The sequence below is a fragment of the Mustela putorius genome, unplaced genomic scaffold (assembly GCF_011764305.1).
Source record: "Mustela putorius furo isolate JIRA1106 unplaced genomic scaffold, ASM1176430v1.1 tig00000592_pilon_pilon_pilon, whole genome shotgun sequence".
Taxonomy (NCBI): domain Eukaryota; kingdom Metazoa; phylum Chordata; class Mammalia; order Carnivora; family Mustelidae; genus Mustela; species Mustela putorius.
In genome coordinates, this window is record NW_025421426.1 from 10,297,458 (window position 1) to 10,325,080 (window position 27,623).

The 27,623-nt window shown below is 44.4% G+C and overlaps 2 protein-coding genes across 3 annotated transcripts in view; both read left to right on the forward strand.

Annotated features, from left to right (window-relative positions):
- On the forward strand, positions 1-11,788 carry OSER1 (oxidative stress responsive serine rich 1). 2 transcript variants are annotated; one of them, XM_004746404.3, is made up of 4 exons: positions 1-142; positions 4,011-4,127; positions 6,979-7,092; positions 10,549-11,788. In XM_004746404.3, exons 2-4 carry the CDS (start codon positions 4,051-4,053, stop codon positions 11,234-11,236), a joined length of 879 nt encoding a protein of 292 aa, XP_004746461.1. In that variant the 5' UTR covers positions 1-142; positions 4,011-4,050; the 3' UTR covers positions 11,237-11,788. The 2 variants fall into 2 exon arrangements, with proteins under 2 accessions (XP_004746461.1, XP_004746462.1); XM_004746405.3 differs by lacking the exon at positions 1-142 and adding an exon at positions 2,699-2,795.
- Positions 11,789-18,167: 6,379 nt separating this feature from the next.
- JPH2 (junctophilin 2) overlaps positions 18,168-27,623 on the forward strand; it is a 65,474-nt gene continuing 56,018 nt past the window's right edge. Inside the window, exon 1 of the mRNA XM_045082181.1 lies at positions 18,168-19,076. Coding sequence (XP_044938116.1) covers positions 18,698-19,076 — 379 coding nt within the window. The 5' untranslated portion in view covers positions 18,168-18,697. The remainder of the gene's footprint in view (positions 19,077-27,623) is intronic.

Here is a 27,623-nt window from a genome sequence, read left to right on the forward strand (position 1 = left end):
AGTGACGCAGGCTCAGTGCGACTCGGGAGGCGCGGGCTGGCCCCTCGGCGGGTTTGGATCCGGGTCAGTCAGGCGCTGCGATCTGCGAGAGACAATCTGAACTGACGGGACCGGATTCCCGGAGCGCCCCAGCTGCGAGGAGGTGAGTCCCTTGACATGACGGGGAGAGTTCGCGGCATCGCGTTTCGGCCTGCGGGCCCGACCTGGCCTCGGGCGGCTTCCCCTGGGCCCGCCCGCCTCTCGTCGCGTCGTTCCCCCCGGCGTTGACTGCCTGGGCCGGGCCGGGCCGGGCCGGGCCGGGCCGGGCTGGGCTTGGGCCTCCGCGCCCCCTCGGCATCCGCGGCCTGGGTCGGCCCAAGCTCGGGTCTCTTTCCCCTTCCCGCGCCCCCGAGCTCCCCGCCGCGTCCCGCCCCTCCGCCCGCTCCCGCTCTGCTGTAGCTTCCCCTTTTCGCCTTCCTTGGCCGCCCTTTGCCCCTTCCCGCCCTTTCCCGCTTGTTTCCGAGCCCCAGCCTCGTTGGCTGCTTCTTCGGCTCCGCTCCCGCCTTCTCCTGCATCCCTTGCGCCTCCGCGCGACTCCAGCCTCTCATTCTGGCCCGAGAGCATCCGGTAGAGGCACCTTTCCAGCTGGAGACCCTAGGCGGGCAGAGCGGAGGCCTTAATAAACAGCTCTCCACTCCCGGAGTAACCCCCCCCCCCCGCCCCCAATTTCTGACTCTTTGCCTTCTCGTTTAATTGCGACCGGTCCAGATTCTGGCAAGGCGACAGCATTAACACCGTGCGTTACCTCTATCCACATCGAGAGCGTAGGGGGTGAGAGAGTTTGTAGAGATGGGAATGTGTTTTGAATCTGGGGGGCCGATAGTTGCAACCTAGACTTGATTGTGTCTTAGGGGGTTGCAGGACAGGGTTTTCTCGCCCGCACTCCGCGCTTCCTGGGAGGCTGGGAAAGTTTCTAAATCTTTTAACATTGTGATGACACGCTTACGCGCGAATCCTTTATTGATCCATCTCAGGTCTTTTCAGGGTCCTGGAAATTTGGATCCAGGTTTGAGGTTAAGAGGTCATGGTGTTAAAACTACAAGATATAAATAAGATTGTGACACATGCTGTTCTTTGAAACTCAGAGAAAACCAGGAATTTGCCCTTTTGATGGAGGAACTTAGAAGAATTTTACTTGTCATTTTTGAAAGGTTGGGAAAATCCGAGGCAAAGTTAAAGTGGCCCTTGTGATTCAACTTAAAACAATACAAAGTAACTTCGAATAGGCCTTCAAACTTTGATCTCTTTGGGAATTGTCCATTTTCAAGAAGTCATTGCAGTGAAAATGGCAAGAAATGTTTCCATAAATTTAATGAAAAAGGGCAAACCATTTACACGTTTCCCAGAGTTAGTTGTACAGCTCTTGATTTGAGTGAATGGGAAGCTAGGAATACAGAGGAACATAATAAGCCTGTTGTAATTAATTACAAACATGCTCTGATTTAGCTCTTAAGGTCTAAGACTCACCTTTGCTCTGGGTTAATATAACAGAGGGAAAAGGTGCATAATCGGAATATTGGAAATCTGAAAATAGTTTAGACAGAACTTCATCCCTAAAGTTTTACTCTATAGCCAGTTTTTATTTTGGTCTCTTTTGGTTTTCAAATAATAGATCTTTTGGTGTGTCAACAAGAATGTTAACTAAGTTTGTATAAACACGTAGAGGTCACCTGAAGTGCAATTAAGTTAGGACTGTATAATTAAAAATTACATATCTGGGTGCAAAAGCTTCTTAGCACAGTGTTAGGGCAGGAATGAGATTCCAGTTCTTAGAGGAATAGGGTTCACAGTGCTAGTATGTGTCAGGTTTATCCTTCTATCCCTAACATCCAGTCTAGTGCTACAGCACATGGTAGGAATTCTGTAAATATTTGTGGGTGGAATGAATTTCTGCCTGTAGGATTCAGCAGTGTCTATTTAGTTGTGATGTGTACTCATTTCCAGAGAGACCCAGAAAAGGGTTTGTGTGGGGTCTTCAGGAATGGGAAGACTATCTTCAGATGTTTTTAACTCTGTAAGAGCAAATAGTGTGAGCATTTGACTGGCTGGTCATAAAGTAATTGAGGAAAACTATAAGCCAAACTTCAATTTAGTTCTGCCAGCAGGAATAATTTGTTTATAATTTATAGTAGCACTCTTTTAGGTACTGTGGAGCTTCCAAAAATATTAGGATAGGATGTGTTACCTTTGCTTACCTCTTTCCCCAGATATATAGGATATTAGTGGGTATCTGGGAGAGGACCCCCCTCTAAATCCAAAAGCATTAGAGACCAGCAAAATATGGAGTTAATAATGTTTCCTCAAGTCGAGGTGCTGGTTAAAGTAACCAGCAATATATATGTGGGGAGTGTGTTTAAATTTTTTGATTTAAGAAGTTGCAATAAAAGCTAGCTGAATTCTTTGGAGACCGTTTTCAGTGTTTGCCAGAGAGATTTGCCTAAAATTTCTTATTCTACATGTAAGTAAATAAATAAATGAAATGAAATGAAATGATTAGTGTTAATTCCTTGCTGCTTTATTCTGCCACTGGTACACTATGATTACATTATATCAAACATATTGTGACACCCTGACCTTTGGAATATTAGAGGTCTCACAATACCCTAAAACTCACCCCTGAGAAATGAGCAAATAAGGAATCAGAGAAGTTACAAGTAGGGTCCATAGAGAGGCACTGCTCCTTCTGAGAGTGCCTGGGGGGTGGGAGGGGGGAAGGGGGTTAGGTGGGGTTATAGCAAGTTAGAAATAAGGAAAAGGTAAAGTTAATCCTTTGCTTCACAAATCTACCATCTTCTGGTTTTTGTTTTACATTTTCTCTTTCTGAGGCCCTGTGATACTTATATTTGTTCAGATTATATACTTATATTTGTTCAGATTTGATGTTAACTAATTTATTACCTTAGTGAAAAAATCAAGAATCTAGATTTCAAAGGGTTTATTGATCAGACTTCTCTGCTTCTCTGTTGTGTCTCTTATTGCTCTGATTGGCCCCGTTCCCCTTTTCTTTGTTTAAATATAAAAACCAAGGTGGAAGAATGGAGAAGTTCCATTAATCAAACTGGTTAATTAAGTGGAGATCATTTAAAGGTTTATCTAGAGAAAAATATATATATTTTTTACTTTCCACCTTTTTCTTTTGGCAAAGTTTTATCTTTTCAAGTTGCATGCATAGTTCATTTATTTTCTTTCTCGTATAATAATTAAAATAATTTGAAGATAAAAAATGAAGGTATCAACCTTATTGGTAAGAGTGTAGAATAATCAGTAGTCATTGAAACATATTTGTAATCCTGTTTTAACAATGGTAACATCTTGATATCTGAGTATGAATATTTATATGACTATGAATACGGGTCAGAACTGCTTTAGAGAAATGCTGTCATGTGTCATGAAGTTACACTTAACGGCTATTGTTAGGGTTGGACTACACAAATATTCAGTATCATTTTAAAAGATCAGAATGCTGTAGTTGGGCTTTTTCCTTTTATTTTTGGTGCAGAGTTCATTTTGTCTGTGTGTTTCTAGACCTCTACAACTGGACAGATTTTTACCCCTTGTTAAAAACTATACTTAAACATAAATTTCAGGTGATCTAGTTTTCAAAGCTGTGTAATAGGATATTGGCATCAAGTATTTGGACAGTTTAAATTCTACCATAATAATTGAGTAGGATACAGAATTGTTGAATCACTGTGTTGTACGTCTGAAACTAATATAATATGTCAACTCTACTTCAGTAAAAAAATCTATTCCAATAAATACATGTTTCTGTATCATTTTATTTGTTTTTTCTTAAGAAATAAAAACTACAGTCTCCAAATGTCTATGCTGAAAATTCCTTTTAGATATAGCAATTTGCTTTTTTCTCCCTAACAAATAGTAATGGTATGAGGAATATAGATTTTAACAAAAGGTATACTTTGAACCTACTGTTTTCACTTTGCTCATTTTATTTATATTTTATTTTTTAGTATTAACGGCAACATCCATAGTAGTGTAAAAACTTTCACAATGAAATCTGAAGCCAAGGATGGAGAAGAGGAGAGTCTACAAACTGCTTTCAAGAAATTAAGAGTGGATGCATCAGGGTAATTAAATATGTAATATGTTTTTTGGGAATTGTGTACTAGATTTAAATAGCCTTTTCCACTGAAGAAGTTCTCATGCTCTCCTAAAATTTCTCATTATTCATAAAAAATGAAAATGTTAATAGTGTGACATTCTGCAGAATTTTGCACAGCATTATTTTACTTATAAAGAAATCCTTAATGTTCACTTTTGAAAAGTGGCGGCTCATTTGTACTCCCATGTTGGGTGTTTTGGTTTCCCTTCGTTTTGAGGAGGGTTCCCCACCTTGCTCTTGAATCAGAATTATCAAGCAGTATCCCATCAGGAATTTTCTCATACATCTCTAGGGAATCACAGTGTTTTTCCCTAAAAGTGAATCGGCTCCATAGAAATCCACAGACATTCTCGATTTCATATGCTCTGATTGCTGAGTCTATCACTATGGAAACCTCTATTCATTAGGGTTCTGTCACTGAGATCAATAATCTTGGACCCTTTCGCCAAAACTAATTAGAGCACCTGCAGACCAGCTGCTGTCTGAATGTTAATATTTCGCCCATTGCAAAATGTTCTGTACAAGACTCTTTTCATCTCCATTCTTCACCCCAGGCCAGAAGAAATCTTGAATCTCTGATAGACACAGGAATATTTCTTTTCATGAATGGTAAATAAACCCTGGAAGCTCAGAGTCGAACACTTCACACCAACTAATAATCACTGAGGTTTATTACCCACTTCTATGCCCTAGACACTAGCTTAAATATCTTTACATGTTATTTAGTCTTCACTGCCAATTTAGAAGATGGATACAATAGTTATTCCAGTTTACAGAGGAGCCACAGATGAATTAGGTCACTGGCTAAAGGCCACATTGGTGAGAAGTGGTAGAGTCAGGATTTGAACCCAATTTGCATCCAGAACCTGTGCTCTAACCATTCCTTTTTATGATACCTTGAAGACACCAGGAAGAGTTGCACACAGTAGTTGGCACATAGTAAAAATTAGTTGTTATAGCTGTTTGTTTTTTCTGGTTTTATTTATTTATTTATGGCCTACCAGGTGAGAAGATTTATACTAATGGGTTTGCACAAGAACTGTTAATGGTGCTCCCATTTGCTTCGAATAAGTATCTCTCTCCTCCCAGTGGCTTTTCTGATATGGTCATCTTGCCATTTAAATTGATCAGTAATTTTTAAGGCATTTTGGGAAATAATAGAGAAATAGATAGTTCCAGATTATGGTCACATTCCTTTGTGATTTCTGGTATAGAAATAATTTTTTTAATGAGGAGAATGCTAGGAATGTGTACACACATACAAACACATATACATACAAATTCCTTAGCATATATAAATACATATGAGTAACTCTTCGTACACGGATTTCTTTCCTAGTGTTTCAGGAAGTTGGAACATAAAATTAAACTATTTCAGTATCCCTAAAAATTACCTGGAACATTAAAAACAAAAACAACAATAGCACCTTTGAAGATTTTATATCTTACCGTATCACCTGTGGTCAGATACTGCAACTTTGTAGTATGTGATCTGCTTGGAGTCAAGTTATAAAAAGGAAAGGGGAGTAGAGAACATTTGAGAAAACCAAATAAGAGTAGAAGGGGTGAGTCATTACCATGACTAAGCAGAATAAGACTTGTGTAATGTATCATATGGTTCTAGTTGTTTCATATTGTTGCTGATTTATAAATGGGACATCTGAGGTACTGACTCATAAACTAACCAAGCCTTGCCAGGAATTTAATATGATCCTGTTCAGCAGGTTTCGATTCCCAATGGTAATTTGTCTTATCAGGATAAATCTCTCTATATATATGAGAAAACAACATAATCCTTTTTATCTGATTATAAAATAATACAGTGCTTATTACAGAAAAATTCACAAAACAAAAAGTAAAAATCTCAATTTACCATGACTGCTCTTAACAATCTAGGCCATCTGTACTTAACACCATACATTTTTTTGACATAGTTGAGATCATAATATATGTATAGTTGTTTATCTAATGCTGTTTTCTCTTAATGTTATAAGCATTCTCTTATGTCATTCAAGTTCTTTGTACACTTAATTTTTAATAAACTCTGAATATTCCATTGACTAGATGTATCATCATTTGTCATCATTTATATAATGTAGTATTTTCTATTTTCTACTGGGCATTTAGGTTATTCCTATTTTTATTTTAAATTAACTTCAGTGAGCATTCTTTTACTTAGTAGGTTAAAGTGTCTTTTCTAAGGGATTGTTACTAATACCGAGGCATGTATCGTAGGAGCCTAGTGTGTGTTTGTGTGTATATTGAAAAGATCTGCAAGGATTTATACCAAAATGTTAATGTTGTAAATCTCTGGGTCGTGAGATTATAGACACACTTTTTTTTCTCTCAAATTTTTTCATTTTCTTTACTGGGAACCCATATTACTTCTGTAATTTTAAGTTTTTTAGTTGTCAAAAATACTCCTTTTAAGTTAGAGTGAGTCTCCTGAAGTTTTTGCTCCTCAGCTTAGTTCTTGTGATTCTGATTTGCACATAAAATAAGTGGTCACTGTCATTAGGGTTCTCTGTGGACATAAGGCCTTATCTGGCCCAGATAAACAGCCTAAAAGTCTATTTATATCCTGCTGCTGATCATACTTAAGAATTACTCTTTGGCTTCTGACTCTGCAACTGTGGGCTTTTAGGGATCCCCTAAATTTGGTTTTGGAGGGAAATTTACTCTGAAAGGTAAGAAATTTTTTGAGAAACCCCAACGACAGAGAAAGGTATTAATGCAAGTTGTGTTTGAGTTGGTGAGAGCAGTAAATTGTCCTTCTTTCGGTTTTCTGTAAGCAGTAAACTTTGTTGTTTCTCCAGGTCCATAGCATCTCTGTCTGTCGGAGAAGGCACGAACGTCAGAGCATCCGTCAGAACAGCAGCAGATGAAACCAAACCGAAAACCTCATGTGCATCTAAAGACAGTTGGCATGCGTAAGAGCTTCTTACTGCAGATGGTTTTTCTCTCAATACTTTAAATTACTATTGGACTTTCCTGAGTATCCAGAAAAGAGTATGTTAGATGCAGAGCCCCAAACCCAATGATTAGGGATGAGCCATTCTTCTCAATTGAGAATATGCTGAGACTCGCCGTGTGGTTTCGTTCGTAGTCAATTTTTTTTTTTAATTTATTTATTTGATAGAGAGACAGAGAGAGCACGAGCGAGGAGAAGGTCAGAGAGTGAAGCAGACTCCCCATGGAGCTGGGAGCCTGATGTGGGACTCGATCCCGGAACTCCGGGATCATGACCTGAGCCGAAGGCAGTCGTCCAACCAGCTGAGCCACCCAGGCGTCCCCATAGTCAATTTTTATAAATGTCCTGTGTGTGTTTGAGAAGAATGAGTCTTCTCTGGTCATTCTTGGGTTTCTTTTATGTCCATTAAATCAAGCTTTTAAATGTATTATTTAAATATTTTTTCAGTAATTTTTTTCTAATCTATTAATAATTGGGAGATGTATGTTGAAATCTTCCATACGGGAGTGAATTTGTTTTCCTCTTAAACATTTTTATTTTATGTATTTCGAAGTCATTTTGTTAGATTTATACAGTCTAGGTTCATCCCAGTTTAGAATGTTTTCTTCTGATGAATTGAGATTTTTAATGATGTAGGTGACATTCTTAATTCCTTGTAATGACTACTGTCTTAAAGTCTGTTTTTTTCAGAATTAATATATCAGTCCATTTGTCTTTTTGTTGACATTTGCCTATTATATCATTTTTTATCTTCTATTTTTAACCATTGTGTGTTTTAAAATTTTAGCTGTATCTCATAAATATATAGGGCCTATTTTGTTTTATTCATTCTGACAGTCTTTTTCTAAGCTGAGTTCAGTCCATTTAAATTGATTTTGATTATTGATTGATACATGTAGACTTGTTTCTGCCACTTTATGTTGTTTGTTCTACTTCTTTGTGTTTGTTTTTTGTTTTTTTACTCTTCCATCCTTCCCTCTTCCTTCTTCTCTCCTCCTTTTAAAAAGTTGTTTGAAATGGCTTTTGTTGTTTTTTTTTCCCATCACTTTTCCTTCTGGCTTGGAAATTATATGCTGTTTCTATTCTTTCAGTAGTTAGCCTTGGAATTCCACCGTACGTGCTTGTTAACCAAGACAAAAGTTATTCCAGTGACCCTTGAACAACACAGGGGTTAGCGGTGAAAAACAGTAGAAAATCCATGCGTGTAAGCGGGCCCACGCAGTTTAAACCCTTCTCGTTCAAGCGTCAGCTGTATTTTAACCCTCCGTACAATCTTTTTACTCTGAACTCCAAACTTCCATGCGCAGTTGCCCGATATTTTACTTTTCTCGTTTCTTTTTAATCTCACCAATAGGTTTTATTTTATTATTTAAATAGTGTTTGTTTATCTCATTTGCTCACCATTATTGCATCTCAGACCTTCCGTGTAGGATGCCTTTGCCTTTCTTCCTAAAGTACTTTCTTTAGAAATTCCTTTAACAAAGGTCTCTTGTTAATAAATAGGGTCTCTTGTAGAACTCGCCATACAGTGAATTTCAGTGGTGCCTCCTCCTTGTATAACATCACGTTCTCTTGGTAAATATACTTTCATTTATCTGAAAATGTCTTTGTTTCCTTGTTCTTGAAAGATACACCTGATTTGATATGCCTGAAGTCCTAGTTCTAGATTGAGTTATTTTCTCATATACCTGGAAGATACTCATTGTCTTCTGGCTTCATTACGGATGTTGAAAAGTCTACGCGCAGTCTTACCATTCCTCATTTTGGGAATAATCTGTCTAGTCTCTGGCTGCTTTTAAGATGTTCCAGTGTTGGAGAATCTACAGTCTTGCCACAGTGGTCTAGATGCAGACTGCTCTTTTATTGGTCCCGTTTCATGGTGCTGCCTATATCTGTAGATCTCTTTCATCAGTTCAGAAAATTTCTCAGTCCTTAGCTCTTCAGAAATCACTTGTCTTCCATGCTCTATAGTTTTTCCTTGGGGAAACTCCAGATTTCTTATTCTATCTTACATATTTTTTTAATTGCTTTTACATTTTTTCCAAGTCTCCTCCACGTCAGGGATAGAGGAGGAGGAGGTCAGGGCTAGGCAGACGTTTTTAATGAAGGGGCAGATAGTAAATATTTTAGGGTGGGAGGCCAAGCAGTGAGATTCAAGGATGGTATGTAGGTATGGATATACGCGAGGAAATTTCTGCCCTGCCCCATTGCCTGATGCACACCGTCCTGGCTGGTGGACACACTTTGTGTTCAGGTGCTTAGTTTCAGGGTGAAATGATGAGCCAGGTGGGGCGGGAGGACGGACGGCAATACTGGAGTCAGGTTTACCGTGTGCCCCGGCGGCCCCCAGATTCCAGCAAGCCCTTCTTTCCTCCAGAGAGCCCCGCATAAGCCAGATGCTTGAACGGAGATTCCGCCTCTCAGGTGCTGGTGGTTGCTGGCAGCAGAGCCCCAGCATGTAGATGGTACCAGCGTGGGACCTCGGCCGTGGTGTGACGCATCTGGCCAGGAAGGCAGGCACAGGGAGTAGAGAACCGGGTGAACGGAGATGCCCTGCCTGGTCTCTGGCTCACAGTGCTAGTCCACAGGAGCAGTATCTGTGGGCTATGTGAAAACAGCCAGTTTTGACCCACAAACTACAATTGGCTGAATTCCGTTAGAAATAATTCAGATTTATCTTCCAGTTCAGTATTTCTTTCCTTAGTTCTATTCTCCTGTTTGGCCCAGCCATTTAATTTCAAACTTGCTTTTTTTTTAAGTTCTTTTTGGTTCTGTTCACAGTTTTGAGTCACTTTCTTTTTTTTTTTTCCGTTTGCTCAGCTCTTTTATTCATTTAACTATCTTATTAAAAGTTATGTAGAGCGTCTGGTAATTCCCAATATCTGAAAACTTGAGGGCGTCTAAATTTATTCGTCATCTGTTCCCAGTGGTAGAAATGAATCCTAAGTCTCTGCTCTGTGTGGTAACCGTGACATCATGACATCATGACACAGTGGCCGTTTGTGTCGTCAGCCACACACAGTGGTATAGAAGCTTCTGTGTTCAGAGCACAGAGCACAACACTTGGGCTTACTGCATCAGGTGCTTTGGGGCGGGGGCTTTTCCAGACCCACTGGCTGATGGTTCCCAGATCAAGGGTTGGGACCAGGAAGTGTTCTGCACCCAAAGTGTGGCCCAAGAAATGCAATTAAAAACTATCCTTTACCTCTCCTATTTCTGTAGCTTGCTAATAAGGAGATGTTGAAGTTTTTGAGATGCAGACTTAGGCAGCTCAAAAACAGAGATAGGCTCATCACTTTGGGGGAAACTTAGGACCTCAGACTCAGGAGAGGAGGTATATTTCCAGCTATCACAAAGAATCCTTTTAGGAGAGCTGTGTGTCCCAACATCTTTTTGTGCACTGTTTTCCTCTTAGGTCTACAAGGAAGTCTTCACGAGGAGCAGTGAGAACCCAGCGTCGTCGACGTTCTAAGTCTCCTGTCCTTCATCCTCCAAAGTTTATACATTGCAGTACAATAGCTTCTTCTTCCAGCAGCCAGCTCAAGCACAAAAGCCAGACTGACTCCCCTGATAGCAGCAGTGGGCTGGGAATTTCCACCCCTAAAGAGTTCACTGCAGGAGAATGCTCTACTTCTCTCGATACTAACCACACAGGGGCAGTCATTGAGCCTTTGAGAACTTCGGTTCCCAGGCTCCCATCAGAGAGTAAGAAGGAAGACTCCTCTGATGCTACCCAAGTCTCCCAAGCAAGTCTCAAGGCCAATGATCTCTCTGACTTTCAATCCGTTTCCAAGCTAAACCAGGGCAAGCCATGTGCATGCATAGGCAAGGAGTGCCAGTGTAAGAGATGGCATGATATGGAAGTGTATTCCTTTTCAGGCCTGCAGAGTGTCCCTCCCTTGGCCCCAGAAAGAAGATCCATGCTTGAGGACTACTCTCAGTCGCTCCACACCAGAACTCTGTCTGGCTCTCCCCGCTCCTGTTCTGAGCAAGCTCGAGTCTATGTGGATGATGTGACCATTGAGGACCTGTCAGGCTACATGGAATATTACTTGTATATTCCCAAGAAAATGTCCCACATGGCAGAAATGATGTACACCTGATAGCAAGAAGCTAAGTCCTATGCTTTAAACCAATGAAGGGTTGTCAGAGAGATTTAGTTAATGGCAGACCTTGCGGCCACGTTATGTGAGAAGACGTCTCCTTCTGCTCACTGTGCTTGCAATAAAAACTTTTCTTGGCATCTCCATTCATCTTCATTCTTTAAACTTAACTCTCTGCATTCTTACATACGCACCAAGGTGAGCAGATCAAAGGAAAATCCCTCTTCTTTAGAAAAGTTTCTGAGAGATGAAGAAACCATAATTACTTGACTGGTAGCAATGGGTATATGGTAAAAGGCTACAAGTAAAGCATTGCATTTTTCAGCTCTGTTTAAGATTTGTCAGCCCAGGAAAATGAAACGTTTTGTAACTGGACTGAACATTCGTCACGCTGTAGTTGCCAGCCCAGAATTTTAGAAGTTCTATGACTGATTTAAACTGTCTCTGATTTAACACAAGTTTATTGTGTCTTTCAGGGTTCTTTATGTCATTGTTAAGCCAGAGATCTAAGGTTTACATTCAATATGAATAAACTAGCTGGCCTGCCCTGTATTGTTTGAGAGAATCATTAACCGTCACCAAATAAACCCCGGCCGGCACTTGGTACATGAAGGCACGTTATGTGAAGTTTTTCAGGTAAGAAGCAGCTTGGAGCGGCTGCTTCAGTTGGAACGAGGGGGCGTAGTATTTGAAACCAGCGTGCATCTTCTCCATTGATGGCATTTTAACATCTGTGACACGTTTCAGTCACTTGTAATATAGATCTCATACCTCAGTTTCAAATGTTCCGGATGGATATTATCTCTCTCCACTGCCCTCCTACCCCAGTCAACCCAAAACAATTTGATAGACGCGCTATCTTGTGTTTCTGGTTGGCCATCCCAAAATTCCCGCCAGAGTTCAGTAGAGAAAAAAAGAAAAAAAAACTCGGTTTCAGCTAGAGGATGAATCCCTGTCTTTTTCAGATGGCTCCAATGTGAATTTTACGCATACCACATAACATACTGTAATTCAGACCATCATCCTAAGCATTCCCATCAAATTCAGTGAAAACCTGTCCAGCCATTTTAACATCATGTTAATAGAGAGTTTAAGTTTTATTTAGGTTGCAAAACAAGTTTTATTCTTTACTAAAACATCCCACTGAGTGGAGTTGGTTCATGACAGTGGGTGGGGCCTGGGCTTCACACATAACGTGATTTGCACTTGGGAGGGGTGGGAAGGGTATTCCCCGGAAAAGCCCTAAATATAAGCTGTGGGAGATCTGTGCTAGTTACTAGTTTGGTGTGGATTTAGTGACATCTGAAGGCTGTGGTTTGAGCAAGGGAGCACAGTACCTTGCCATCACGGGCCTGGAAGCAGAAATTTCTTAATGCTAGCAGAAGGAATGTTACTGCATATACCTAATAAAGCAACGGTTGTGAAACCTTTGGTCTCATGACTCGTACAAATTAAGGATGCCAAAGAGCTTTTGTTTTTGTGGGTCATACTTACAAATATTTACCGTATTAGAAATTAAAATTTTAAAAATATGTATTACTTGATTTTTAAAATAATGATTTTATTTATGTTAACATTTTTACTTGAATTAACAAAATATTTTAGTGAAAAGAGTGGCGTTGTTTTGCAGTTTTGCAAATTTCTTCAATGTTTGCCTTAATAGAAGACAATTAGATCTCATATCTGCTTCTGCATTCAACCTCTTGTGAACATTGTGTCGCGTGACCTCTAGAAAATTCTGTACACTTGTGGGAGATGAGCATGAAAAGGGCAGTTAATGTTAATGTCATGACACTAGTTTTGACCTCACAGATGCCCTGAAAGAGTAGATCCCCAGAGCACACTTTTAAGAACCTCTGATGAGACCGTTAAAGAGTTTCTACTGTAAAGGCGCCCACCACCCACGCCCTCATCTCCACAACCAGCGTCTTGCTTCACCTTTTGTACTAGCGAGAGTGGAATAATTCGGGCTGAGTGTGGTACTTGAATAAAGATGGTTCCTCAGTCTTTTAAGTCTTTTTTAGCTTTTAAGTCCTGTAGTCTGGTTATTTACTTAATTCTCTATGATAACAGAACAGTCATTAGAGAATGAAAGAAGGTCCGCCTTCCTTTCAAACAGAAGCTGCCATGAGCACGCGTGTCAGGACAAAGTTCCAGTGGCTAAGTAACTGCTTGAAGAAATCCGAACTTGGGTCAAAGCTAGCATTCCAGATCCAGAAGATTTTGACTGAAATGTAGATACTTAACATTTCAGTCAAAATCTCAAAACATGAATCCTGAAGCTAAAAACTATTCTGCTCAGACCCAGCTGGCCAAATTTAATCTGAGTGTCCCTCACTGGAACTTCCGACTTTTCGGGAGTGTGATTTATTGAATCAGTCTTTCTTGAATGCACCCTGGGAGATGGATTCAGATTATGGATTGAGAAATTTTACTCTGAAAAGTCGCATCCTGACATGTGCCTTTATTAACTGTTCATAGAACCTGCTTTCATCCATTTATTCCACAAATATTCCTGGGGTGCCTGCAGCCATACAAGGTGCTGGGGATAAAACAGCAACAGAATGACATCCTTTACTCGAGAGAGGATTCCAAGATCCTAAGGGCTGGGGCTGGGGATGGTGATTCCTTTCTTTGGGTGCTCAGAGAAGCTTCTGTGATGAGGTCGGTGACATTTGAGCTGAGGCCCGAAGAAAGGGTAGATATTGTAGATATTTGGGGGCAGAGCATTCCGGACAGATAGACAGCAAAGAATGTCAACGTGGCTTGAAGCAGGTGAGGTCACAGAAGTGTGGGGCAGGGGCAGATCATGGAGGGCCTTGCAGGCCATTTTAAAGGCTATACGTCCTGAATGAGGTAAGGGGCCATTTGGGGGTTTTGGAGTAGAGGCGAGGCATTATCACACTGGCCTTTACCGAGAACACTGGCTGTTCTTTGTGAACTGGGGAGCAGGAGAAGAGGAGGCAAGGAGGCAGTTGGGAGGTCACGGCAGTGGGTTTTGATGGCTTGGACACTTGGCAGTGCAGAGGAAGAGATGTATTCTGGAACAATTTCAGAGGTACAGCCGAGGGGATTTGCTAATGGATTAGATACAGGGTATGGGAGAAAAACTGCAGTTAAGGACTCCAAAGGCTTTCAGAAGCTGGAAGTTGGCCCATGGAGCAGATATGGGAGAAGTTGGGAGTCTGGGTTTGCTCTCACCAAGTGTAAGTTGCTTCTGAGACGCCCTGTGGTGATGTGGTAGACCTTTACTGAAGATCAGTAGGGAGGTTCAGGCTGGAGACATAAATACAGGAGCCACGAGGATAGGGGTCTTACTTAAAGCTCAGATTGGAGGAGACCACATAGGAAGTGAATGTAGGTAAAGACCCAGACAGACATCCCCATGGTAGAGAGGTCAGCAGAATGAAGAGGAACCAACCAAAGACTAGGTAGGAGCAGCCAGTGAAGTGGGAACAGAAGAGAGCAGTCCCATCGGTCAAGTGAAAAAGCGTTTAATTAAGAAGGGACTTGAAAGCTGCCAAACGGTGCAGAGAAGGAAAGGTGAGCCCGGGCTGTGAGCTGGCACTGGGCATACAGCGTGAGCCGGAGCGCCAGGCACGGGCTGTGAGCAGGTACTGGGCATACAGCGTGAGCCGGAGCGCCAGGCACTTGGTCTGCGTTCTTGCTTTTTTGTGGAATGATGATAATCCTTGCTTCAAACTACTCATAGTTCAGAGAAAGAGCCCACATGTGCAAAGGCATTTAACCCAGCCAGGAAGCTTCTCTGAGGGAAGGTGGGGCTTCTTCAACTGAGTCTTCGGTGGGTTTCTGCGTGCAGGTCTCTTCTCTCTATTCTGGATTTTTGGGGTCATCCTCCTGCCCCCGGCCCCAGGCTCCCTAAGAAGTGATCCACATCTGAGAAATGAGAAAGAAACAGAGGAAGCAAGTGACTGCTCTCTCTGATCAAAAGACAGAACCACAGAGAAAGAAAAGACCTGGCAAAAAGCAAGAATGGGATAGCTCTTCAAAAGTGGTTTAGAATTCATTTCAAGTTTAGCAAATTACCTTCTGCCCAAGGAACTGACTTTCCTTAGGAAAAGCTTCTGTAATGCACGGATGGCCTCAAGAGGCCTCCCTTTCCTTGAAATGCACTGCTTCCGGGCCGCTGGAGGCAAGAGCTGCTCCGAAGCTCAGCCCTGGTTGCCTAAGGCCAGCACCAAATTCGGCAAACGATGTACTAAAACTTTTAAGAAATCAAAGCGCCCCTTGACCGATAACTTGGTTTATCAGCTTAAAAAGTGAAAAACCATAGGGCAATGCTGAGTCAACAAGTATTGTGAAGAGTTAAGGAGGACTGCGGTGTCGAGGTATTTAGTATTTAGGGGATGATCCTGACTTACCTCTTTGGTGACTATCTTATTAAGCATTCCAGTTTGAGGAGCAACGTATCAAGTGAACATAATATTAATAATAGCTAATATTTATTAGGTGTTTAGTGTGCTCCAAGCCTTTTTACACTATTAAGTTACCCAACCATGTAAGGAAGATACTGTTACCCTGAATACTAATAATCCTTCGTGGTACGTACTTACACAGTCAAAGAATTTGTGGGTTAGGGAAATTAACAATTGGTCCAAGGTCACCCCTTGTGAGGGGCAGAACTGGGATATGAACACATACCTAACTCCACGGCTACCTACCCTGCAGAGCCTACGGTACATGGATTTGTGAAGGTATAAATGTTACTAAGAAATGGTTTCTTAATTTGAAAACATACAGCGTTTTTGTTTTTTTTTTTTTTAAGATTTTTATTTATTTATTTGACAGACATCACAAGTAGGCAGAGAGGCAGGCAGAGAGAGAGAGAGGAGGAAGCAAACTCCCCGCTGAGCACAGAGCCCTATGCGGGGCTCGATCCCAGGACCCTGGAACCATGACCTGAGCGGAGGGCAGAGGCTTTAACCCACTGAGCCAAAACATACAGGTGCCCCAAAACATACAGTAGTTTTTAACCAGGAATGAATCAGATTCGTCTGAGGGGATTTTAAGAAGAATACAACTGCCCAAGCCTTTTCTGGGAACAGTCTATTCATTGGTTTGGGGTGGTGGGTAGGGGACAGCTCTGGAATCTGTTTATGTTTTTAAGTTCAACACCTGAACTTAAATCTTAGGAGTACTCACCCTTGGTAGGGAACCACCATAGGGAGCTGCATGGGTGCACAGTGGCTCAATTTATCAGGCAGAACAGCCCAGGAGGACACAACAGCCTCCCACCCTTTGAAGAAGATTATGGTGATTTGCCCAGCATTTAACTCCAGAGTATTGAACTTGAACAATTCAAACTATCGAACTTCCACGTTGAGATGTTGCTTTCTTCTCCTCTTGAGAGCAGAGCTGGAAAGAAACGTGATTCTCCAGAGACCTTGGTGAGAAGTGGCAAAAGCAGAGCGAGGCATTCTTAGAAGTGAATTTGGGTAAGCAGTTCAGTCTGTCCGGCTGGCCGGATGGTGAGTTCAAACCTAGAAGACGCAGTGTTTTTCCAGAGCTACTTTTCTGCCTGTCCACTTGGCGAACAGCCGGCGGTAGTGAGCTCAGAGGCTGTGTGTTTCTGCCTCAGGCTGAAACATGGACCCAGAAGGGGCTCTTTAACAGGGAAGGAACCAGGAGAACTGGGAATCCACTGGGATGAAGGGAGAGAATATTTTCTGTCGATTTCTGAAACGAACAAATCTTCCGTAGTGACTTCAAGGAGCCTGAGTCATGGTGGGATTTGGAGTATGTAAGATTAAGTCCGGAGTCAGAAAATAATCCATTAGTCCTCAAGTGCCTTCTGCACTTGCTTTTTTAGCAATTTTTATTCCCCCCATATATTTCCATCTCTCCCCCCCCCACCCCGCCCGCAACAGCTTCCTGTTCTTGATAGCTCCTACCTTTCCCAGAATTACTCTATGCTCCTTCGAACCCTGGGCTCAGCTGGGATTTCCAATCATTAGTCCTGGCCACGGCTTCATGTCACAAAGATTTATTTGTCCCTTTGACTGAATTTTGGTGGGAACCTGAGTGCTGGGAATCCACCCAGGCCCTTCCCTCCTGACCCTGCCCCAAGAGCTTTCTGAGGTCTGGCCTCACAGGCTCTGAGGAACGAAGAGAAAGAAAACTTGGAAAAGGGATTTTTTTTTTTTTTTTTTAAATCACGGTCCTGGAGTATTGTGTAGACGACTTCATTCCAAATAACCAGCGACACTGTGTCTCGGAGACAGAGAAGGACAGGCTCCTCGCCCCTCTGAGGAGAGAACCTGGGAGCATTCAGTGCCTTCAACGGGCTCTTTCCAGGGTTTTCCCAAGGCTGCGGAGAGGGGTTAGGGGTTGTGCATGAGCGCTGGACTCAGGTTTTCTCTATTTTCCAGACTCTGTTTCCAGAACCTCACTTCTCTTCCTGAGTTCCCTCCTCTGCTTTCAAAAGCATATGGGAAACCAGGCCCGTGCCTTTCTCTTTAGGTCACCAGATTCCTTTATGGGGCTGGCAGCGTGTATAGCCCCAGGTCCTGTTAGGGCATGTGAGTGGTGGTGGGTGAGATTTGCCAACCTCTTACGCTCTGGGGGATTTTAAGTGTTCCAGGACTGGCTGTTCCCCTAGGCCTCCTTTTCCCTTCCCTCCCTTCCCTGACCCCTCGGCTGCTTCCCTGCCTGCAGACTCAGGGGACCCCAAAGGTGGAAGGGAGCTCCTACCCAGGCGGAAGAAGAGCCACCCAGTTGCCCCAGCTGCTGCCCACACTTAGTTCTCCGCTGTCCATCCTCGGCCCCTCCAGCGACTCCCTGGGTCTGAAGCACCAGCCCAGTTTGAAACACCCCTCCCGCTTTGAAGGAGGCTGGGCTGGCCAGGGGGTTATTTTGGGAGCAGCTTCTGAGATCCAATGGCCTTGTTAGGGCAACACTGACCTTCCCATCCCAGGAGGAGGGCAGGATCCAGAGAGGGGCGGGGCAGCGGCAGGGAGACCGACAGCCCCGCACACCCACTGGGTGGAGAAGCGGGCCTGCCGGGCTGCAGGAATTCAGCCTCAGGCTGGGGGCTGTCACCAAGGAGGAATTTCCCCAGACCGGGGACCCCTCCACCCCACCCCTTTCACTGTGCTTCTTAAAGGGATCACACCGTTTTAATTCAGACTCCAGGGAAGCCAGACTTGGGACGCTCTTTGGAGACTTTGAATCTTTCCCTCCGGCTTCCTTCCCAACTGGCAGCCTTCCTGTGGCTGGTTGAGTCGGGACCTCCCAGGCATGGCACTGACCAGCCGACCCAGTGCTGACTTGGTGCCAGGGCTCATTCAGCCTCTGGTGGCATCTTGCTTTCTCCCTCCTGGGGCGCAGTGGTGAGTTAGGGGCGCCCAGCCCTGAGTGTGCTTGGAGCGTGTCGTTGGCACCCGCCCTCACCCTCTCTCCCCCAAGCTGGAGGACGGTGAGGCTGTCAGGGACTATGATGAGATGAGTGGGGGCCGCTTTGACTTTGATGATGGCGGGGCATACTGTGGGGGCTGGGAGGGGGGAAAGGCCCACGGACATGGACTGTGCACAGGCCCCAAGGGCCAGGGCGAATACTCGGGCTCCTGGAACTTTGGCTTCGAAGTGGCGGGCGTCTACACCTGGCCCAGTGGGAACACCTTCGAGGGATACTGGAGCCAGGGCAAACGGCATGGGCTGGGCATAGAGACCAAGGGGCGCTGGCTTTACAAGGGCGAGTGGACCCACGGCTTCAAGGGACGCTACGGAACTCGGCAGAGCAGCAGCAGTGGTGCCAAGTATGAAGGCACTTGGAACAACGGCCTGCAGGACGGCTATGGCACCGAGACCTATGCCGATGGAGGTGAGCCCGGCCTGGGGCCAGCAGAGCTAGTAGGAGCCAGACCCCTGAGGAAGACTGGTGGAGGTGGGAAGAGGGAGGGGCAATGTGACACAGAATCAGAAGAGCCAGGATGTCCTTGCTGTGTGACGTTGGGCAAGCTGCCCTACCTCTCTCAGCACTCATTTCCTCATTAGTGGAGGTTGAGCCAATAACAGGGCCATTGAGTAGTGTCGGACAAGACCTGCTGTATAACTACACAGCACACATTCAGTAAAACCTAACTACTACCCTTGGCATGGTAGGATTACAATCAGCCATGGAATATACTCCGGCTTGTGCTCCAGAAGAATTTGGACCTAATCTCAACTTTGCCATGAAAATTATTTTCAAGCCATAGATTATGAAGTATTCATTCATTCACCCATCCATCCACCCACCCTCCTACCCCTCCACCTCCCCACCCACCCATCCATCCATCCATCCATTGTTTTGTTTACAGCCTATTTCTAGTTGTACCTCCTATGTGCTAGGTATTATAAAAAGAGTTAGATATAAAGAGGAATAAGATAGCACCCAAGGCTTCAAACACTGGCTTGTAGATAAACAATTATATACAAGTAGGTAGAGTGCTGTGGCAAAGAAGTTAGATTCGAGGAGGTCAGGGACTGCTTGAGAACAGGTGACATCCGAGCTAGATCTTGTTGGGAAAACTGCTTTAGAGAGCATGTGAGTGGGGAGAGCAATGAGATAGAAGCTCAAAAGCATGAGCGTGCCCAGTGGGTTAAGGAGATGAAGAGGAATTTTCTGTGGCCAAACAGCTGTGGGAAGTGGTAGAGAAGATATCATCACCTCATCCCCAGGCTGTGACCTTGCATATATCACTTAGTTGGGCCTCAGTTTCCTGATCCACAAAATGGGCTTTAGAATGTCAGGTGCTGCTCAAAATATGGTCATTAGAGAGGCAGTATCAACATCATCTGTCCACCAGTTAAAATGCAAACTCAGGGGCCCCATCTAGACTTGAATCTGAATCGGAATCTCCAAGGGTAGGCCCAGGCATGTGTTTTAACGAGTCCCCCTTGGAATTTTTATGTACGTTAAAGTTTAAGAAGCATTGCTTTACATCAGGCATTTTCCAACTATAGAGAGCGGGCCCAACTGGCCTGCTGCCCGTTTTTGTACAGCTTATGAGCTCAAAGTGGTTTTACATTTTGAAATATTTGAAAAAAATCACAAGTTGAACTCTACTTTGTGACATGTAGAAATTACATGAAAGTCCGTACATCATCTCCTTTGGGTCCACCGAGACTGTAATATTTACTTTTCAGCTATTTACAGGAAAGGTGGCTGGCTCCGCTTTAAATGGTCCTTCAGTTTCCTTCCGGCTCAGGATACTTCTGTGAAGTCTCCTTCACATGCCCCATTGGAAAGAGTTGCTGACACAGATGACTCAAACCTATAGCTACTTAAACAAAAATAGGTTGGCGTCTGTCAGAAGGCATTCACAGTATATTAGATGTGTCACTAGTCTCCCCTCTTTATGACAGAGGGCAGGAAGTGGGCAGTCTGGGAGTGGGTTTGGGGTGGAGCAGGAAGGCACATGAGCCAGCCCACGGTGGAAGTTATGCTCAAGTCGAGGCCTGTACGGAGGGGCGTCAGGTCCAGGATGCTTCCGACTGGGCTGCCTGCTGGTGGATGTCTGGTGGGGGCCCACCCCCCAGTGTGGCTGGGTGTTAAGAGGTTGTGTCCCCAGAGTTTCTGTGGGTACAGTGGTAGCGACACAACACTGGCTGGACAGTGCTAGGACAAATTCTGGCTCCACGCTTCCTAATTTGGTGACCTTCAGCCATTTGCCAAACCTCTACAGTTCAGGGCAACTCAATTCCCTGGATGTTGACGCTGGCCACTGCGCTGAGCAGTGGGGACGAGTAGGGAACAGGCCCCAGTTTCTCTGGCTATAACGTGGAGAGGATCCTCGAGGGCTGGTTGGGTGTCGATTATCTATGCAATGTGGTACACAGGATGCCAGATGTCCGTTCCCTCTTTCCTCTCTCCAAACCAAGGTGTTGTGTTGAAGGCTTGGGTGTGAGTCGTAGAGACACACATTTCTGGGAAACTATGTACTGATTTCCCAATATGTCTTAAAGGGGAGGAGGGGGAACCTATTCATTCACTCATTCGTTCATGCAATCAATATTACGGAGCACCAGCTACGTGTCGGGCAGCATCCCACAGCAAATTCCAGAAGCCAGGGCAGGGAGCAAGGAAAATAGAGAAGGAAGAGGTCGACTTTTTGGATAGCGTGTTCTGGGAAGCTGGATGGGAGGACTCGGGAGAGCGTAATGCCTCCCGAGGGAATGGCAGTCACAAAGGCCCTGAGGACTTGGCATGTTTGAGGAACAGCAGGAACACCAGGGTGGCAGGAATAGAATGGCTGAAGGGAACAGCAGGCAGGGGCTGACGTTGGAGCTGTGGGTGTGCGCCAGATCACGTAGGCTTTGCAGAGCCCTGGGTTTGATTCTGGGTGTGTGCGGGAGCTCTTCAGGCCCACTTAACTGCAAGATGTGCTCTTGGGCCGGGTTAACTGAAGACCTGCTCCTCTGGTGTGTCAGAGGCCCAGACTCTTCTTCCGAATGAGACAGTCCCACATCCGGGGCCCTGGAAACCTCCCGGATCTCTCTCTCTCAAGCCACACACGAGGTGTAGCTCTCCAAAATTAGACGTGGCCACTGCTTTGGAAAATCTCTTTAATCAACCTATCATCGGATCCCTGAGGGTTTGTTAAGGACCTGCCCTTTGCCCCAGCGGGAGCAGAGCTGAAGAGAATGCAGACAATTAAGATCCGGGATTAGAAGCAGCTGGGAGTCAGGGAGCTCTGCGTCATTACCTTGGCCTATCCCAAGATTTCATACCGTGGAGCCTTAGTTTCATCACCAATGAAATGGGCTTATCCTAATCCCTCCTAAGATTTCTTGTGGGGAAAATGGGTACTCGATAAATTATAGTTGCTATAATTACTATTCACTCTCATTAATTTGCTCCACTAATAATTACTGAGTGATTATCATGAAGCTGGCGGTATCGTGTTGGGAGGGAGGAGTGTAGAAATGAACAGAATGGAAATGGTCCCTATCTTCCATAGAATCTACAAGAAATCAAGCTATAGGGTGTCAGGTGCTAGGCAGGAGAGTACTGGGGACTAAGGGAGGAAGAGGCAGGCAACTAACCAGACTGAGGCATTCAGGGAGGCTTCCTGGAGTAAGTGGCAAGCTGGACTCTGAAGTATGGAGGGAGACCGGTGGCAAGGGTCAAGGATGAGTGCTCCAGGTTGAGGGAACAGAGTACACAAAAACCAGGAGGTCTAGAACTCGCTGCCAGCCAGGAGATAAAGCTGAAGCTTGCATCTTATCCCTAGTGTTAGGAGGTACTGATCAGAGGGACCAAATGTCCCATTTCCTGCAGTCCCCACCTTACCTTGCAGTCACAGGAAACTGCAGTGTTCCAAACTGGAAGCACTAATAGGAGGTAACTCCAGTTCAGGGCATCATGAGCGGCATTTTTTAAAATGAAGGAACAGAACAGAAAAAGCAGAGCATTTCACAGCGCATGAGAAAGTATTGTTTCCTGAAACGTCTGTTCAGCTGAAGATACACGTACACATATAATGTGTGTAGAAAGGCTTCTGTGTTTACACGCAGCATGTATTTCTTAACCAACTGAGCCATCCAGGCGCCCCATGCAGCATGTATTTCTTACCTGATGTCTGCATACATGTATTTCTTACTGTAGGTCATGGTCAAAAAAGTTTGAAAATCACGGCTCTAAAGTGACTTGCTGTGCAGCTTCATCGATGAAGCTGCTGCCCCTCCCCCCTCCACAGCCTCTCCCTCTCCTCCACGCCTGTCGCCTGTCATGTCAGCTGGAGGTTGAGGAAGTTGTCCAGCTCTCCCCTGGGGAAGGGAAGGTGGCAAGGCAGCGAGCTCCTGCTCCCAAACCCTGCTCTAAGCCTCCTGGCCCCCCTCCCCCGCCTATAAGCCCTCTTCCTGCCCTGGCCATATATAGCAAAACCAAAAATAGCTGCTGGCTTAAAGCCCCAAAGCAAGCATTCACCCAGGCCTTAAGTAGTAATGCTCCTTTGGCAGCCTAGCTGTTCCCACCCCAGAGACCCACAGACTCCAGGACTAGAAGGGCCACTGGTAATCTTTGCTTTCCGAGGTCCTTGACCTGGAGCCCCGGCCTTGGCCTCAGAGGCCCATCAGTGTGCAGGCAATATGGGGGCCTATGGGCAGGGATTGCCTGTGTTTATCCTCAGATCGCCTTCAGATTCTCGAAGTAATCTGCTAAATTCCAGAAGCCCTCACCTAGTTGGCAGTCCTTTCCCCCAAATGTGCAGTGGAAAAACCAGGCCTGGGGGTGCCCTGGTGGCTCAGTCGGTTAAGCATCTGACTCTAGATTTCTGCTCAGGTCATAATCTCAGGGGGGGTTGTGAGATCAAGCCCAGTGTCAGGTTTCCTGCTGGGCACGGAGCCTGCTTAAGATTCTCTCTCTCCCTCTCCCTGTGCCCACCCTCTGCTCTCTCACTCGCTCTCAAAAACAAAACAGAACAAGCGCAAGGTTGACTTTGTTTGTAAAGCCAGTAATAATAATAGTTAATTTTTGGTGTGCTTACTATGTGCCGCTGCTGCTCTTGGCGTGGAACATGTGTTACTTAAACCTTCACAACAACCTTATGGGGAAGTTCTGTTATTACCCCCATCTTACAGAAAAGGCAGAGGAGACGAAGGGTTTATGTACGGTGTTCTCTCTCACAGTCCTCTAACTAGTGAGAAGCGGTGATAGAATTTGATGGTAATAAGGGATAATTAAATAGTTCATAGTATATGGGGCGCCTGGGTGGCTGGTTAAGCTTGGACTCTTGGTTTCAGCTCAGGCCACGATCTCATGATTGTGGCTTCCAGCTCTGCGCTGGGCTCTGTGCTCAGTACAGAGTCTGCGTTAAATTCCCTCTCCCTCATTGTCTCATTCACTCTGTCCCTCTTTCTCAAATAAATATATAAAAATCTTTTTTAAAAAAGTTGTAGTATAAATAACTACTTTAACAAGCGATAAACCACTATACAAAATAAGACCAGCTGCATAGTTTGGGAGACCCAGTACAAAATGAAGGCAGGAGCCCCTCCTCAAAACCATGAAGAATTTCGAGGTAATGACGACAGAGCATTAAACCAAATGCAGAGTCTTCTGAGCGCAGAGCCCTGAGCAATGACACAGGGGGACGCTTCTGAGGAGGGCCTGGACAGTGATCACAACTGCATCTGCCCCTTACTGTGTTTTTACACCAGGTTCTGTGTTCCGAATCCTACCCGCACTCTGCTATTCAGGCTTCTTTTTTCTTTCTTTCTTTCTTATTTTTTTTAAGATTTTATTTATCTATTCGACAGACAGAGATCACAAGTAGGCAGAGAGGCAGGCAGAGAGAGAGAGAGGAGGAAGCAGGCTCCCTGCTGAGCAGAGAGCCCAATGCAGGGCTCCATCCCAGGACGCTAGAATCACGACCTGAGCCGAAAACAGAGGCTTTAACCCATTGAGCCACCCAGGCGCCCCTATTCAGGCTTCTTAATAACTCTCTTTGACTACTCTTAGTGGTGTTCCAATCTTGGCGTTTGCAACCCAAACGCCAAGATTGGAATCAGGTACTTCACAGTACCTCACAGTACTTCACAGTGAATCAGGTAGTTCACATCGTAATTCTGTACGTACATACGCAAAAATGCAAAACTGAAATAAATCATCACAAAATAATATTTTCCTTCCTCTATGCAATCCTTGCTATTTTTTTTTCTTTTATCCTATCTTGTTGAGAAAATTAAATGATGCCCTGATAGAGTAAAGCGCTTAGAGCTTGACGTGTGCTTAGTGCTTTAATTAATATGACACACGGAAAAGATGATATTTTTGTGTTTCACTATGACAATTGGGTCAAAAAACCCAAGCTTCTGCTCTCTGGATCCAATTTTCTTTCTCTTGCCCAAAGCTGATGACGTAAGCTCATTTTAACCCAACTGACAGTGAACATGGGAGCAAAGTGAATTCGCCAGGACAGGGACATGAGCAATACCTAGTGTCACATTATCTGGGCCTAGGGGATGTGTTCCTTGAAGCAACTTCATTCATTCATTCATCCATTCACTCATTCACTCATTCATTCTCCAAAGGAATATCTTTTCTGTTGATCTGTTTGTCTGCCTTTATGCCAATATCACACTACCTTTGTTATCACAGCTTTATAGTAAATTTTAAAATCAGAGTAAATCCTCCAACTTGGCTTTTCTTGTTTAAGACTGGGTTCTTCTACATCATTTTCATAAACATTACAAAATCAGCTTACTGATTTCTACTAAAAAGTCCAATGGGAATTTGATTAATAATTCATTAGACCTGGGGCACCTGGGTGGCTCAGTGGGTTCAAGCCTCTGCCTTCAGCTCAGGTCGCGATCCCAGGGTCCTGGGATCGAGTCCTGCATTGGTCTCTCTGCTCAGCGGGGAGCCTGCTTCCCTTCCTCTCTCTCTCTCTGCCTGCCTCTCTGCCTACTTGTGATCTCTCTCTGTGTCAAATAAATAAATAAAATCTTTGAAAAAAAAGAATTCATTAGACCCATTTATCAATTTGCAGAGATCAGACAACTTAAGGGCAATGAGCCTTCCAATTCATGGACATGGTATAGATCCCCATTTATTTAGGTCTTCAATTTCACTTAGCAATCCTTTGGAGTTTTCGGTGTTTTGCACTTTTTTTTTTTTTTTTTTGGTTGGTGGTGAATAAAATTCATAAGTTTTAAAAATGATATTGTAAATGGGATTTTTGAATTTCATTTTTCCAATTATTCATTGCTGGGTTATAAAAATGCAATTATTTTTATATGTTGACTTTGAATCCTTTTACACTGCCAAATTAATTGCTTAGGTTTAGTGGGATTTTTTTGTTCTTCTTTGGACTTAAAGGGAACATCTTTTCATTTAAAATCTTTTGATTGCTATTAAAAATCAAGTGTGGCAGTCCTGATAGATAGGAGTAAAAACGTCATGTGGTACTTGGCACTCACGGCTTACAGTAGCCACATCTGGGTTCCAATTCCAGCTGTGCCACTTCTTAATTCTATGAATGTGGGCACACCCGTAACCTCTCTGAGCTCCTGTTTCATTTTTTCCATTAGAGATGTCAAAATCTCCAAAATATGGTTGAAACAATGAAATGAGATAATACACAAAAAGCACTTAGCATAGTGCCTGGCACCTGGGAAGTTCTGAAACGATTCTCCTTTCTGCATTTACTTCACAGTCTAGAGCGTGAACTAATTCAGGAGGGCCTGCACCATAGCTGTTTTGGGGAGACTGCTTAAGCACAGAAATTAGCTTTTGACTTTGGAGCAGCTAACAAGCTAAGACTTTGATTCGATTCGTTCTGCCTTGAGTCCTGCCAGTGTAGATGGAACTCATGCCGGGCACGATTCCATTTCGAATGTAGAATCAGCATAATTTAACCTCATCTTGAAAATCTCATGTCCCAGTTCACAGCCAAGGGGCCACTGTGACAGCTGGCTGAGTTGCTGTCCTGGCAGCTTCTTGGCTTTCTCCGGGACCCCCGGGGAGGAGAGTGGACCCTCCGCAAGACAGGGAAGTGGACACAATTAGTCCGTCTTCTCTGCAGACTTGCCTTCTGTGCTGCATGGGTCCAACTGGCCGAATCTCTGCACACACACTCCTGTCCAAGGCCAGGCCCTTGGGATTCATCAAGTTCGCTTGTTTCCAGACTGTTAATTCTGTGTCCCCAGCAACTGTTCCCTGGACCAGCCCTTGCTGCCACACCCTTGTGAGGAATGTTGAGGGCCTTTACTGAGGGCCCTGGTTGAGGCTGGGGTGCAGTCTGAGCAGGACAGAGTTGTTTCCTGCCATAGACCCGAGGGCTGTCCTTGTCCCCTCCTATGCCTTCTGAAGTCAGAGCCCCAGAGTAGGTGGAGAGTTAGGTTTGGTCACAGGTAAAGCATCCAGGACCCTTACTCATTGCTCTAAAACAGAGTTGGTTGACTCTGCCAGACCACCTGGCAAAATCCACAGAATGATCCAGGGGCTGTGGGAACTCCAGAACCCACTTCCCTCCAGGCAAGTAGAGAGCATCCTGTGCCTAGAGGTATGCAAGCATATGCTGCCAACTGTCATATGGACTGTGTGGAGTCGGGGACACACACTGAGGTCTGAGAGCTGCGCACAGCCTGCAAGAAATGGCTCCATTGGGCATGCACAATGGTTTTATCGCTTTTATCTTTTTAAGATTCATTCATTTATTTTAGAGAGAGTGAGTGAGCATGAGCATGGGGGAGGGGCTGAGGGAGAGCAAGAGACAGAACTCTCATGCAGACTCCCCACTAAGCATGCAGCCTGACAAGGGGCTCAATCCCAGGACCCTGAGATCATGACCTGAGCCCAAGTCAAGAGTCAGACACTCAGCTGACTGAGCCACCCAGGCGCCCCTGTGACTTTTATTTTTAATTAAATTTGACTCCTTTATGG

Bases quoted from the DNA above. Each gene is read 5' to 3' on its own strand.
- OSER1 (XM_004746404.3), top strand. From the start codon at position 4,051: ATGAAATCTGAAGCCAAGGATGGAGAAGAGGAGAGTCTACAAACTGCT. The intron at 4,128-6,978 runs GTAATTAAATAT...TTGTTTCTCCAG, and splicing joins TTAAGAGTGGATGCATCAGG to GTCCATAGCATCTCTGTCTG. The intron at 7,093-10,548 runs GTAAGAGCTTCT...TTTTCCTCTTAG, and splicing joins TCTAAAGACAGTTGGCATGC to GTCTACAAGGAAGTCTTCAC.